This window comes from Oncorhynchus mykiss, chromosome 20 (assembly GCF_057628025.1).
Source record: "Oncorhynchus mykiss isolate SJ-2025 chromosome 20, ASM5762802v1, whole genome shotgun sequence".
NCBI lineage: Eukaryota > Metazoa > Chordata > Actinopteri > Salmoniformes > Salmonidae > Oncorhynchus > Oncorhynchus mykiss.
The window spans coordinates 9146492-9162084 of record NC_143041.1 but is presented as its reverse complement, the minus strand read 5'-3'; the positions used below and the strand labels follow the sequence as shown (position 1 = coordinate 9162084).

The window sequence follows — 15593 nt, the reverse complement described above, 5'->3', positions numbered from 1 at the left end:
GCTCCCTGGATCCCGACGGCTGAGTGGAGAGGATCCGAAGTCGCTGGGTCCATTCTTGGTCGGATTCTTCTGTTACGGTGCGTGAATGAGGACCCAAAAGCGAATTAACTTAAACAGAGCTTCTTTAATTACCAAACATAGGTAGGCTCAGACGGACCGGCAGATTCCGACAGGACAAGACAAGGTTACAGCAAACATGACGACAGTCTGGTTCAGGCATGAAACACAACAAACAAGAATCCGACAAGGACAGGAACAAAAACAGAGAGAGATATAGGGGACTAATCAGAGGGAAAAAGGGAACAGGTGGGAAAAGGGGTGACGAGGTGGTTAGGAGGAGACAAGGCACAGCTGGGGGAAAGAGGGGGAGAAAAGGTAACCTAACAACGACCAGCAGAGGGAGACAGGGTGAAGGGAAAGGACAGAGACAAGACACAACATGACAGTACATGACAAATTGAGTGTATGTATGTAAACTTCTGACTCACTGGGAATGTGATGAAATAAGTAAAAGCTGAAATAAATCATTCTCTCTACTATTATTCTAACATTTCACATTCCTAAAATAAAGTGGTGATCTTAACTGACATAAGACAGGGAATTTTTACTAGGATTAAATGTCAGGAATTGTGAAAAAAACGAGTTAAATGTATTTGGCTAAGGTGTATGTAAACTTCCGACTTCAACTGTATATTCCGGACTCTGACATGGCTTGTTCTGATATTTTGTCATTTCTTTCTTTTACTTTTGTATTGTTTTCGAGGTATTATTACTGCGCTGTAATAATATTTCGCTGCATCTGCAAATCTGTGTATACAACCAATAAACTTTGATTTGATAACAACAGCAATGAACCACAGCATAATTAAGCTGAGAAGATCCCTTATGGAAGAACCACGTGAATTTCACGTGACCACATGTCAAGTGTTCCAAAAACAAGTTTTTACATGATTTCACATGTGAAATTTTACTTGAAATCATGTGATTTTCCAGATGTGAAATCGTGTTTTTTTTCTGTAGGGATGTTTACATGAGACCAATGCCGATGGCCAAATGGGGGAGTTAATTGATTTTAAAATATTGTTTGTTTATTTATTTGGATCCCCATTTGCTTTTGCAAAAGCAGCTAAACCCGGGATGGTTCACCCTGATTTTAAAGTAAGCCTATTGTCATTTAAATGCTTCCGAATGCGATAACAGAACCGCCCCGGGAGAGTGAGCCATAGGGAGTGACTGAGCGCCCAACCCCTGTTGCCAATACCGAGTTGATCCACCTGAAAGCACAGCACCGAAAGTGCTTGACTAAAGCAGTGACGTCACGGATCCTACCTTTTCTGTCTCTCGCCCCTCCGACACACACACGGTGAAGTTTGACAGTCTCCGTTCAGGCAGCGCAGCGGTTGATGCCGGTTTGTTTGGCCTCTGGTGCACAGTTGCGCTTCTGCTCTCAATTGTAAACTACTCCTGGAACAACTAAACAGCCCACCCTTGGATTTGAAAGGAATTATATAGACTTCGAGTGATTGGCTTTGGTTTAGTTTTTTTTCTCCATCTTGCAGAGACTGAGAAATGACTGCCAACATGTCTCTGGATCATGACGATGTGAATAAACTGACCGAAAGTACATACAAGGTAAGCAGGCTTTTTTCCCTCGTCATAATAGCTCCCCATTTCTCCACCATGACCTTGGCTACATAATAACAGGGTTTCCATTTGGCCATTGTCCATCGTCGCCTTTGGCAATAGCAGTAGGCTCCAATTAGTTTCAGATTAGGGCTCACAGTTATTATAGGAGATACATATACCCATTCCATAATATGGCCATACATTTGCACAGTGCTTACCATTAGCGCACGTGTAAACTGTGCCCATGATTTGTTGAACGCAAAACGCAGTGAAGTAGCCTACAAAGTACCATTGCCTCTCAACTGAAAGAAAAAAAACAATAGATTTGTAATTTGTCAACTTCAAATTTGACCAATCATCTGTTTCGTATTGTTAGTTCATTAATTCTAAGGCAATATGGTGCACATAAGGCAATATCTCATGCCCCACCTGTCCAATACTCCGCAGGTGAGTGAAGTCGAAAGTGTCAGTTTAATAAATTATACATACAGTTTAGGACCTGCCACAATTTCAGCTGAAGAGAAGAGTGATGATAAACCTGTTTCTCTCTGTTTTCTTTTCCCCCTTTCTCTCTCTCTCTCTCTGGCTGGGTGCAAGCAGGCCTAACACATACCTGGCAGTTCATTGTTCTATTGAGGGTGTGCCTGGGGAATTTAAACAGGGACTCCAGTCCTGAACAGCATTTTATTGTGGGCCATTTGAATAGGACGGGGATTGGGTTTGGTTCACCCTAGCCTGCTGCTGCAAATACTTTGTGTCGGACTTTGTGTCGCACATAGCTGTAAAGTGTGAAGGATCATGTTAATGATTAACACGTTTTATTTCAGCTTGGTGTTATTTATAGAATTAACACAAACATTGAAACCTTTATTTATGATGACATTAAGACAATCATGTATGTGGTTTATGTATTGGCTTATTATTGGTTTCTGTGTATATAATCCACAAGAGAATTGGCCATTGTTAATAAAAAGTAAGTTTTCCCACTGGACATTGGTATAAAAATAGTGTTGTTTAAACAAACAATTTCAAGAATAGTCACACTCAGTCCCTGGCCAAGAATAAACAGGTCTTTGATTGTTCTGTAGTTTGTTTTTATCGTCTGTGTTCTCCCAGCTGTAGTTCATTCTCTCTCCTCTCTCTCTCTTTCTCTTTGACCCCCCCGTCCCCCCTCTCTCGCTTACAGAATGTGATGGAGCAGTTCAACCCAGGTCTGAGGAACCTGGTCAATCTGGGGAAGAACTATGAGAAATCTGTAGCCGGTAAGAACATGTTAATGTTTTCTACCCAGTACAACCAGAGGAGGATGGGTCTGAGTCTGGTTCCTCTCAAGGTTTCTTCCTTCTAGGGAGTTTTTCCTTGCCATTTGCCACTATGTTGCTGCTTGCTCTTTGGGGATCTAGGCCGGATTACTGTCAAGCATCTTATGACAAATGTTGTTATAAACAAGGGTTATACAGCATGAACAAAATGTGATTTATCATCCCAATATTTGGACATAAGTGAATTAGATGTCTCACATGATACACTAACAAGTTAACTTTTACACTGTGGTTTCAGACACAGGCATGGCTAGCACAAGGGTCTGAATAGGGTATCATGTAGGTGTTGGTGAGATCCATTCATATGATTATATTGTTTGTCTCCTCACAGCGATGACTCTTGCTGGGAAGGCGTACTTTGACGCTGTGTCAAAGATAGGAGAGACTGCTTCCGTGTCCCCTGTCTCCAGAGAATTAGGTAAGTTCACACACACACACACACACACACACACACACACACACACACACACACACACACACACACACACAGAGAGAGAGAGAGAGATACACAGAGAGAGAGAGATACACACACACACACACACAGAGAGAGAGATACACAGAGAGAGAGAGATACACACACTCACACACTGTAATGAAACTATCATTAGTACTATATACAGGTTGTTATTCCTTCTCTCTGTGGTGACTCACCACCCATTATTGAGGTGACCTATTCTCCCAGGTCTATGTTTTTATGATCCATTAAGTAGCTTCTTATCAGTGGTGTAAAGTAATTAAGCAAAAATAGCTTTAAGTACAACTTCATTTGTTTTTTTGGGGGGTATCTGTACTTTACTTTACAATTGATATGTTTGACAACTTTTACTTTTACTCCACTACTTTCCTAATGAAAATGATATACCTTTTACTCCATACATTTTCCCGGACATCCAAAAGAACTTGTTACATTTCAAATGCTTAGCAGGACAGGAAAATGGTCCAATTCACACACTTATCAAGAGAACACCCCTGGTCATCCCTACTTCATCTGATCTGTCGGACTCACTAAAAACACATGCTTTGTGGCCTCCTGGGTGGCGCAGTGGTTAAGGGCGCTGTACTGCAGCGCCAGCTGTGCCACCAGAGACTCGTGCCCAGGCTGTGTCGTAACTGGCCGCGACCGGGAGGTCCGCGGGGCGACGCACAATTGGCCTAGCGTCGTCCGGGTTAGGGAGGGTTTGGCCGGTAGGGATATACTTGTCTCATCGCGCACCAGCGACTCCTGTGTCGGGCCTGGCGCAGTGTGCGCTAACCAACGTTGTCAGGCGCACGGTGTTTCCTCCGACACATTGGTACGGCTGGCTTCCGGGTTGGATGCGCGCTGTGTTAAGAAGCAGTGCTTCTTCCGTCGTGTATCAGAGGACGCATGACTTTCAACCTTCGTCTCTCCCGAGCCCGTACGGGAGTTGTAGCGATGAGACAAGATAGTAGCTACTAACAATTGGATACCACGAAATTGGGGAGAAAAAGGGGTAAAATGTAAAAAATAAATAAAAACAAAAACACATGCTTTGTTTATAAATTATGTCTGAGTGTTGGAGTGTGCCCCTGGCAATCCATAAATAAAAAAATAAGAAAATCGTCCAGTCTGGTTTGCTTAATATAAGGAATAGCTGAGCAGTTCCTTCCTCTCCTGTAACTGAGCTAGGAAGGACGCCTGTATCTTTGTAGTGACTGGGTGTTTTGATACACCATCCAAAGTGTAAATAATAACTTTAATAATAACAATAACTTCGAAGGGATATTCAGCGTCTGTTTTAAAAAAAAAACTCATCTACCAATAGGTGCCCTTCTTTGTGAAGCTTTGGAAAGCCTACGTGGTCTTTGGGGTTTAATCTGTGTTTGAAATTCTGAGGGACTGTACAGATAATTGTATGTGTGGGTTACAGAGATGAGGTAGTCATTCAAAAATAATGTTAAACACTATTATTGCACACGGAGTCCATGCAACTTATTATGTGACTTGTTAAGCAAATTCTTACTCCTGAACTTATGCGAACTAGGCTTCCCATAACAAAGGGGTTGATTACCTATTGACTCAAGACATTTCAGCTTTTCATTTTTAATGAATTAGTTTTAAAAAAAAGAGAGAAAAAAAGGCTAAAAACAGAATTACAACTAAATTCTGTAGTTGACCCTTGGATCCGGGTCGGATCTGATTTGATTGTCACAGGTCTTGGGTATGTGTAATTAGAACTGATTTGCCAGTAAGGACCCGAATGTGACTTCTGCAGTAGAAAGGGAGAGAAAATTGTCTAATTTATACTGCTGCGGCTTTTCATGATAGGCTTGTAGCTTGTTGTTTTTGTCGGCTAATCACAAGTCATCAAAACTGCACTAGCCTCTGGATCTGTGTGTGTCATTGCAAGCAAGTGAAAAGATCAATGGAAGATGGAATTAAAAGGATGGAATTGAAAGTGAATTGACAAGGATATGTTTCAACGACCCAGATTGGATGATAAATAACCCAGATTTGGCAGCTAGAAGTTATACTAACTAGTGCGAGTTGGCTTGGTTGCTGCTGTCTCACTCTTCCTCCTCCTCGAGCCACTCATGTCTATATGGAGACCCGACACTGTCTATATGGGGCCTGATCTGATTAGCCTTGGGTCCATTCGGACCGTGTCTCCATGTTAAAACATATATTTATTCGGTAGGGTCTGGGGAGGAAAGCCCTGGGTCCATTTCAGAACCCGTCTAACTTTTTGGACCCAAGAAGACCTCTCGTGTGAATACTTTCTGAAGGCACATTCTAGGCACATTCTATATTCATATTGAACATTCATAGCCTGGTAGCAGATCAGTTTGTGCTTCTGGCCAACTTAATCTAACATTCCAAAATGGAACACCAGCGTCCGAAACGTTTTGTATTCGATGTCTGGAGCTGTTCCTACTCTATTTGTATGGTTCCTTCTCTTCTGCTCAGACTGGCCACAGCGAGACTGGCCACAGTCAGCGAGACGGTGTGAATTATCTCACGTGTTACACAGAGTAGGGCAGCAAATACACAGAACAAACAGACTGACAGAGGAGGACTGTAGTCCCACCATCATATCCCTTTTTCTATCTATCTATCCCTCCATCTGCTGCCCTTCTCTCCTCGTCTCCTCTCAGGGGTTCAGAGTAAACACACTGAGCAAAAACTGGTTGAATCAACTTGGTTTCATGTCATTTCAACCCCAAAAAAATGTAATGTAATGGTTTGGGAAAAAAATGTCACCCAACTTTGAACCTAAATCCAACTCAACCAAATATAAATCAAAAAGAAACGTTTGTGCCCAGTGGGAAGCTTGTATTGTTGTCAAGATAGAGGTTGAGGGGCCAGAGCTAGAGATGAGGATGTTGATGGATTTTTCTAACATTTTGAGTGTGACCCCTTGTTAGATATATATACATATATATATATATTTTTGGGAACATTTTCATGCTTCAAGTTATACTAGTAGACCAAGCCAGATGTCACAGTGTGACTGCAAAAGTTACCTCTGGCTCTGAATTGACTTCACAATGACTCTCATATTGATAAAATCCACTAACATATTGCTATGAGTAACCTTCCCTCTTATAAATGCTTTGTAAGGGTTTTAGGGGATGACATTGAATTTCACTCAGTAGCTAAATAGAGTAGTGTAATAGAGCAGCATCTGCATCAGTCAGTGAATTTGGCACTTCGTATATACAGTACCAGTCAAGAGTTTGGACACACCAAAAACCCTTGAATGAGTAGGTGTGTCCAAACTGTTGACTGGTACTGTACGTAGAATGACTATTCAACAATTCTAATACATAATGCTTAATTCCAGTTTGTGGGAAAACAAGCAAATATGGTGTTGCGAATCATTGTACAATCAAAACCGCTGTGAAATATCTTTTCCATAACCAAATATATTGTATATTTAGCTGTTTGAACACAGTTTCTAAACCCAGAGAAGCAACATTGCAAGACTTCCGGAAATGCTTGCGAAACAGACCAAACAGACCAGGCCGGGTTTGGGGTTCGAGAAGTCAGCGAAAGAAATGAAAAATTCTTCCTTAGTTGTTTATTTTGTCAAAATCTAATGGCACAACCTAGATTTGAGCCAATGTCTTACATAGTTTGTTGAACATGTTATTACTCCAACCTCGTGAGAGACAAAATGACATTGCCTACAAGTGTGATCAGAGATTTCTATTGGAGAATCTTCATACTGTACTGTCTTTGGTTTGAAGCTGCTGTACGAAATCAAAAGTAAAAGATGGCAAAACAAAACTTAAGAACAGGAAGCATAAGTAGCGCACATAAAACAGATCTACCACTTCTTAGACTTGCTTTCAATGAGAATGACAGATCTGTATAAAACACATTTCTATGTGAATTTGGTCTGGTCGTCCAAAAAGTGACATATTGCAGCTTTAAATACCTTGTAGTAATAGTACAGTAGTAGATGATCCACATCACTTCTAACTAACTACCCACAGAAGCCCATGTAATCTCATGTGGTCTCAGCTTTCATCTCAGGTTTCAAACATGTTTTCACCCTCTCAGGTTTCAAAACAAATCCCTGAGTCTGTATTTTGTCATACAGATTAGTTTGTACATCCTTTTTGGATGAAAAGAAAAGCAATCTTTGGATCCATAGCCTTTTTACAATGATAAGTGTAAGATCCTGTGTTTTTTCCGACCACATGACCTGACCGGGATGAACTCTGGCCCTACTTATAGGCTGCAACTAGAGTTTTCCCTTGTTTGGCCTCGTAGTCAATAAATACTTCAGGCCCTAATAATGATAGATAACCAATAAGGGACAATATCTACACAATATGTAAGCTCCGTTCTGCTTTATGACAGGCCTGTGTGACCTCCTGGTTGGTGCTGTGACATTGTGAAAGGTAAGTGGTGTTGTTAACCTAGAGAACAATCAGTTAATCGCTTAATGACTTACCATTTTTTGAAAATGACAGCATCGACTGTTAACCTCTGAGAGACATTCCTGAGTGCTTTCACTTCAAATAAAACTGCTGGGCTTTCAGATGTTTTAGATCTGTGAAATCTAAATGAAATAACTTTAAACAGACTATCTGACATCTTTTTATGTAGTCTATCACCAACTTTCCTCAACTCAATGGGAGGTATTCATAGAATTCTAAGTACAGTCCATGACTCCATTCCAACTCAAGTTAATGGAGTGGTTCTATTTACTCCATTGTGGCTCAAGGGAAAAGAGCAGTAAAATGACCTGGCTCTGCAAACAACAGGGGCAGAAAGAATCCGTGAGGGAGCCCAGACTGCTAGACTCCTTCCTGGCATTCAGTGTCATGGAAAGACCTGATTGTGGTGAGAAACATATCTCTCATCACAAGGTACATACTTTACATATACTGTAATACTACTTTATGGCTAGGTTTTTAACATCTCTGCTATCATAAAATATCTCCAACTGGTTTATAGTATGTGTAGGGACATTCATTTTTGGGGGGTGAGGGAAATAATGAACTAGCATGATCACAACAATCTCATATCAGTTCTCCATCAGTCATGTGCTTGTAGAATATCAAATAATGTGTTTACTTTTCAAAGTGCAGTGTTTCCCCTATATGCGTTTAGCTGCGTCACACACACACATGTACAGTGCATTCAGAAAGTGCTCAGACCCCTAGACTTTTTCCACATTTTGTTACATTACAGCCTTATTCTAAAATTGAATAAATAGTTATTTTTCCTCATCAAGCTGCATGTGGGGAGTTTCTCCCATTCTTCTCTGTACTGTACATCCTCTCAAGCTCTGTCAGGTTGGATGGGGAGTGTCACTGCACAGCTATTTTCAGGTCTCTCCAGAGATGTTCAATCAGGTTCAAGTCCCGGTTCTGGCTGGGCCACTCAAGGACATTCAGAGACTTGTCCCGAAGCCACTCCTGCATTGTCTTGGCTGTGTGCTTAGGGTTGTTGTCCTGTTGGAATGTGAACCTTCGCCCCAGTATGAGGTTGTGAGTGCTCTGGAGCAGGTTTTCATCTAGGATCTCTCTGTACTTTGCTCCGTTCATCTTTCCCTTGTTCCAAACTAGTCTCCCAGTCCCTGCCGCTGAAAAACATCCCCACAGCATGATGCTGCCACCACCATGCTTCACTGTAGGGATGGTGCCAGGTTTCCTCCAGACGTGACACTTGGCATTCTGGCCAAAGTGTTCAATCTTGGCTTCATCAGACCAGGGAATCTTGTCTCTCATGGCCTGAGAGTCCTTTAGGTGCTTTTTGGCAAACTCCAAGCTAGCTGTGATGTGCCTTTTACTAAGGAGTGGCTTCCGTCTGGCCACTCTACCACAAAGGCCTAATTGGTGGAGTGCTGTAGAGATGGTTGTCCTTCTGGAAGGTTCTCCCATCTCCACAGAGGGATGGGAGTTTGGTGGTTACAAACTTCTTCCATTTGAGAATCATGGAGCCCACTGTGTTCTTGGGGACCTTCAATGCTACATAAATGTTTTAGTACCCTTCCCCAGATCTGTGCCTCGACACAATCCTGTCTTGGAGCTCTACAGACAATTCCTTCGACTTCATGGCTTGGTTTTTGCTCTGACATACCCTGTCAACTGTGGGAGCTTATATAGACAGGTGTATGCCTTTCCAAATCATTTCCAATCAATTGAATTTACCACAGGTGGACTCCAATCAAGTTGTAGAAACATCTCAAGGTGGTCAATGGAAACAGGATGCACCTGAGCTCAATTTCGAGTCTTATAGCAAAGGGTCTGAATAATTATGTAAATAAGGTATTTCATATTTCTTAAATAAATGTATATATTTATTTATATTTATATTTACAAACATTTCTAAAACCCTGTTTTAGGTTTGTCATAAGGGGTATTTTGTGTAGATTTTTTTTAAATACATTTTAGAATAAGGCTGTAACGTAACAAAATGTGGAAAAGGTCAAGGGGTCTGAATACTTTCCAAATGCACTGTATATATACAGTACCAGTCAAAAGTCTAGACACAGCTACACATTCCAGGGTTTTTCTTTATTTTTACTATTTTCTACATTGTAGAGTAATATCGATGAAATCAAAACGATCAAATAAAACTAATGGAATCATGTATAACAAAAAAAAGTGTTAAACAAATTGATGACAGCTTTGCACATGCTTGGCATTCTCTCAACCAGCTTCATGAGGTAGTCACATGGAATACATTTCAATTAACGGGTGTACCTTGTTAAAAGTTAATTTGTGGAATTTCTTTCCTTCTTAATGAGTTCAGTTGTGACATGATAGGGGTGGTATACAGAAGATAACCCTATTTGGTAAAAGACCAAGTCCATATTATGTCAAGAACAGCTCAAATAAGCAAAGAGAAATGACAGTCCATCATCACTTTAAGACATGAAGGTCAGTCAATACGGAAAATGTCAAGAACTGAGAAAGTTTCTTTGAGTGCAGTTGCAAAAACCAACAAGCACTATGATGAAACACAGAGTAACAGACACACCTCAACATCAACTGTTCAGAGGAGACTCCATGAGTCTCCACCTTCATGTTCTAATTGCTGCAAAGAAACCACTACTAAAGGACACCAATAAGAAGGCTTGGGCCAAGAAACACGAGCAATGGACATTCGACCGGTGGAAATAATTTTTTTGTTCTGATGAGTCCACATTTGAGATTTTTGGTTCCAATTGCCGTATTTTTGTGAGACACGGAGTAGGTGAACAGATGATCCCCGCATGTGTTGTTCTCAACATGAAGCATGGAGGAGGAGGAGGTGTGAGGTTGCTTTGCTGGTGACACTGTCAGTGATTTATGTAGAATTCAAGGCAGACCCTACCAGCATGTCTACCACAGCATTCTGCAACAATACGCCATCCCATCTGGTTTGCGCTTAGTGGGACTATCAGTTGTTGTTCAACAGTACAATGACCCAACACACCTCCAGGCTGTGTAAGGGGTATTTGACCAAGAAGGAGAGTGATGGAGTGCTGCATCAGATGATCTGGCCTCCACAATCACCCAGCCTCAACCCAATTGAGATTGTTTGTGATGAGTTGGACCGCAGAGTGAAGGAAAAGCAGCCAACAAGTGAATCTAAAATATAACATTCAAAATTCACTCGCACATCTGAGCTATCTTTTTTTCAGGTGCATAGTACTGTAACAGTTGAATAAAATGAGAAAATAACATTTTTCTCAAGAATCTAAAATCTAAAATGTATTTTGATTTGTTTAACACTCTATTGGTTACTACATGATTCTGTATGTGTTATTTCATAGTTTTGCACTTCACTATTAATAAAAAAAAAAATGAAAATAGTACAAATAAAGAAAATTCCTCTAATATATATATATATATATATATATATATATATATATATATATATATATATATATATACTGGTTTTGGAATGAGATGTTCTACGAGCAGGTGTCCACATACTTATGGTCATGTAGTACAGGTATATACAAAAAATTGGAGCAATATATTTTAAATTAATATCATCTTTGAGAACTAGGAATCACCAAAATAAAAAGCTAGACGGTCAGGGAAAATCATTTTTTTTAAATGTCATGGCATTTGGCCTCCATTGATTTAAAAAAAAATTTGAGTCACTCAAATAGCATAAGATTCTCTGTGCCCCATGGCAAAATATGTAGAATTGCAGGAAATTAGCTTTGAAACTGCAATTTTCCTCTCAGTCTCATGAGAAAATTGATGGCATTTGCAATCAAACTAAAATGTTTCACTCAGGCCCATGACAAAATATGTAGAATTTTAGGGAACTAGCTTTAAAACGGCTAGATTTAGTCTCTGCGGCCAAGAGGAGCGCAATTGACCACGCCCACTATCTAAATCAAATCAAATCAAATGTATTTATATAGCCCTTCTTACATCAGCTGATATCTCAAAGTGCTGTACAGAAACCCAGCCTAAAACCCCAGACAGCAAGCAATGCAGGTGTGGAAGCATGGTGGCTAGGAAAAACTCCCTAGAAAGGCCAAAACCTAGGAAGAAACCTAGAGAGGAACCAGGCTATGAGGGGTGGCCAGTCCTCTTCTGGCTGTGCCGGGTGGAGATTATAACAGAACATGGCCAAGATGTTCAAATGTTCATAAATGACCAGCATGGTCAAATAATAATAATCACAGTAGTTGTCGAGGGTGCAGCAAGTCAGCACCTCAGGAGTAAATGTCAGTTGGCTTTTCATAGCCGATCATTGCGAGTATATCTACCGCTCCTGCTGTCTCTAGAGAGTTGAAAACAGCAGGTCTGGGACAGGTAGCACGTTCATTGAACAGGTTAGGGTTCCATAGCCGCAGGCAGAACAGTTGAAACTGGAGCAGCAGCACGGCCAGGTGGACTGGGGACAGCAAGGAGTCATCATGCCAGGTAGTCCTGAGGTATGGTCCTAGGGCTCAGGTCCTCCAGTGGTGCTTACCAGAATAATGTCATAAATCGATGGAATGAATGCATCAATAATCTGACATCAGTAAAATTTTCTTTCATTCTGCTTTTCCTTCGGAGCGAGGACGTTTAGGGGCCTGGAGAAAACGCAAGATTCCTCCTGTGCAAAATGTCCAAATGACATCAGTTTGACTGGTTTTAAGGAAACTAAAAGCTGTGAAAATGATCAAACATGTTTCTGATAAGATTTCAGTTAGTCTAGGATTAATTTATGTTGTTGAAATACAGCTTTTATGTAACTGTCAATCCCTGAAAAAGATTGCGTTCCCTTACTGTGCATTCGCATTCTCTCAAGCGATGCTGAAATAGATAAATCATACTGTTCCTGAGACAAAATTTTACTGCATGAAATACTTAATTGTGCAGGAGTTCATATTGTATTTATCCACATGTTAGAGATTATAGGCTTACAGTCCATGTCCAGATTACAGTTACTACTCTATGTAGCCCATCTGAACTTTAAAGGTGCGCAAACAACTTCCAACGTCCTTGGAATCCATGCTTTCACCAATCTATCCAAAGCATTTAAATCTATGAGAGGGACTGCACACTTCATGAAGACAAGTGAGCAAGTGAACACTTCATAGGGAGAACGGTAGGCAGCCAGGGCCAGCCATTGGCTGGCTGCTCATTCACCCATGATGCCTTAGGCTCTCCACTCTGTCACGCTCCTTTCGCTCTCCAAACAATCCCATGGCCACCCTGACCCCACACATCCTCCCTTGCCCCACACACCCTTGCTCTATCCAGCATCTGTTAAACCCAAAGTTTTCATAATATGGGTGTTTTTCCCCCTCCATTACCCTAATCTTCAAAGAACAATCTGTTTTTTATTTGTACATTTTATGCATGGGCAAAGTGAAGCCAAATGTTGATTTTAGCACATTTTCCTGATGGTGTGTTTGTGGCCTTTCTATTTGAAGTGAGTTTACTACTGTTGTTGAATTGCTTGGTGCCATTGTGTGTACAACACACATAAATCTGATGTAGGAGATATTATGATGTGATACATCCTCCTGGGAAATTACTCTCCCACCTATCTTGTGACACATCACTTAACAAGTGCCAAATTGTGGAATTTGGTGTTTCTTAATCTCCTCCTATGTCCTTGCAATTTTTTTTTTTTATCTACTTCTAAATCCAGTTTCTAAAGAAACTGGATCTCTAAACTCATGTCCTCCATGGATGGGTTGCCTGGAGGATTCTGGTCAGCATTTCGCCTTCCATTAGTTCAGTCAAGGTTCAGTAGCATCAGTACCATAGGGAGTGTGTGTGTGTGTGTGTGTGTGTGTGTGTGTGTGTGTGTGTGTGTGTGTGTGTGTGTGTGTGTGTGTGTGTGTGTGTGTGTGTGTGTGTGTGTGTGTGTGTGTGTGTGTGTGTGTGTGTGTGTGTGTGTGTGTGTGGGTGGGTGGGTGGGTTTGCATGTTAGCGCTAATGTCCTGACCTGAGTGCCACCGATGTCTGATTCATATCCAAGTAATATCAGAGAACGAAGACTTCCAACCATGGCAACATCAAAACACTAACTCTCCCTTCCTGCCATTGGAATGTGTGGCTTCAAGATTGCAATATCATTGGCCGTGACTCAAATAGGTGTTGTTCATATGGCATCAGACTCATGCTGTGACATGTTCTATAATGCACCCTGTAAGAGTTATCATTATTGTTTTATGAGAGTGAGGACTATCTCAAAGTGGAGAGTTACGATCTCAAAGTTCAAATGTCACTGTTTTGGGCACTGTGTATGAGGTAACCACACCTAGCTCAATCAGCCATAGATACAACTGTTTTAGTTCACTCCAATACTAACTAATAGTATAGTAGTATACAGTTGTCTCACACCGTGACCACATTATGTTGTGTTACAGCCTACATTTAAAGTTGATTACATTGAGATTTCTTGTCACTGGCCTACACACAATACTCCATAATAAGTGGAATTATGTTTTTGAAAATGTCCCTTTGAGCATGGTGAAGTTATTCATTCCAATTTAGATGAGTGAAAAGAAAGAAGCCTTTACAGAATAAAAATATTCCAAAACATGCCTCTTGTTTGCAACAAGGCAGTAAAGCAATACAAAACAAATGTGGCAAAGCAATTAACTTTTTGTGCTGAACACAAAGTGTTATGTTTGGGACAAATCCAATACAACACATTACTGAGTACCACTCCCCATATTTTCAAGCATAGGTGTGGCTGCATCATGTTATGGGTATGCTTGTAATCGTTAAGGATTCGGGAGTTTTTCAGGATAAAAAAGAAACCGAATAGAGCTAAGCACAGGCAAAATCCTAGAAGAAAACCTGCTTCAGTCTGCTTTCCGTCACACACTGGGAGATTAATTTTGTCACATGGAATGACACTGGAGAGACGAAGCAGGTACGGGGAGTCAAACATTTAATAAGCATACAAGAAAACAAAGACAAAAAAGTCCAGGTGAGTCCAATATCCCTGATGCGCATGACGAGGGAAGGCAGGTGTGCGTAATGGATCATAGGAGTGCGTGATGCAGGGCAGCCTGGCACTCTCAAGCGCCAGAGGGGGAAGAGCGGGAGCAGACGTGACACATTTACCTTTCATTAGGACAATAACCTAAAACACAAGGCCATAGCTACACTGGAGTTGCTTACCAAGAAGACAGTGAATATTCCTGAGTGGCCGAGTTACAGTTTTGACTAATGGGCTAATGTTGCACAATCCAGGTGTGGAAAGCTCTTAGAGACTTACCCAGAAAGACTCACAGCTGTAATCGATGCCAAAGGTGCTTCTACAAAGTATTGACTCAGCGGTGGGACAACTTACGTAAATGAGATATTTCTGTATTTCATTTTCAATAAGTTTGCAAACATTTCTAAAACATGTTTTCACTTCGTCATTATGGGGAATTGTGTGTAGATGTGAGAAGAAAAAAAAGACTTAATCAATTCTGAGTTCAGGTTGTAGCACAACAAAATGTGGAATAAGTCATGGGCTATGAATACTTTCTGAAGGGACTGTAGTAATAAAACTGGTACATATGAATAACCTGAACAGATCACCTGTTGAAATGTATTGTGATTCGTCATCGAATAAGATTAAGAATTTGCTCACAATGTTTCCTTATTACACTTATGAGAAAATGTCAGGTATTCTTTTGGCAGAGGCCTGCACCGTTCATAAACCACATCACCTGATAAGAATGTGAAAGGTGACAGGCTTAGTTTTATGTGCTATCAACA

General features: G+C 40.9%; 1 protein-coding gene across 7 annotated transcripts in view; it reads left to right on the top strand.

Annotated features, from left to right (window-relative positions):
• Positions 1 to 1204: 1204 nt before the first annotated feature.
• Positions 1205 to 15593, top strand: part of baiap2l1a (BAR/IMD domain containing adaptor protein 2 like 1a) — a 41777-nt gene continuing 27388 nt past the window's right edge. For 4 of the 7 annotated variants that reach the window (XM_021576157.3, XM_021576154.3, XM_021576156.3 and 1 more), the window contains exons 1-3: positions 1205 to 1632; positions 2813 to 2888; positions 3280 to 3366. In XM_021576157.3, coding sequence (XP_021431832.3) covers positions 1570 to 1632; positions 2813 to 2888; positions 3280 to 3366 — 226 coding nt within the window. In that variant the 5' untranslated portion in view covers positions 1205 to 1569. The remainder of the gene's footprint in view (positions 1633 to 2812; positions 2889 to 3279; positions 3367 to 15593) is intronic. The other 3 variants (XM_090212136.1, XM_090212137.1, XM_090212135.1) reach the window with 1 other exon arrangement.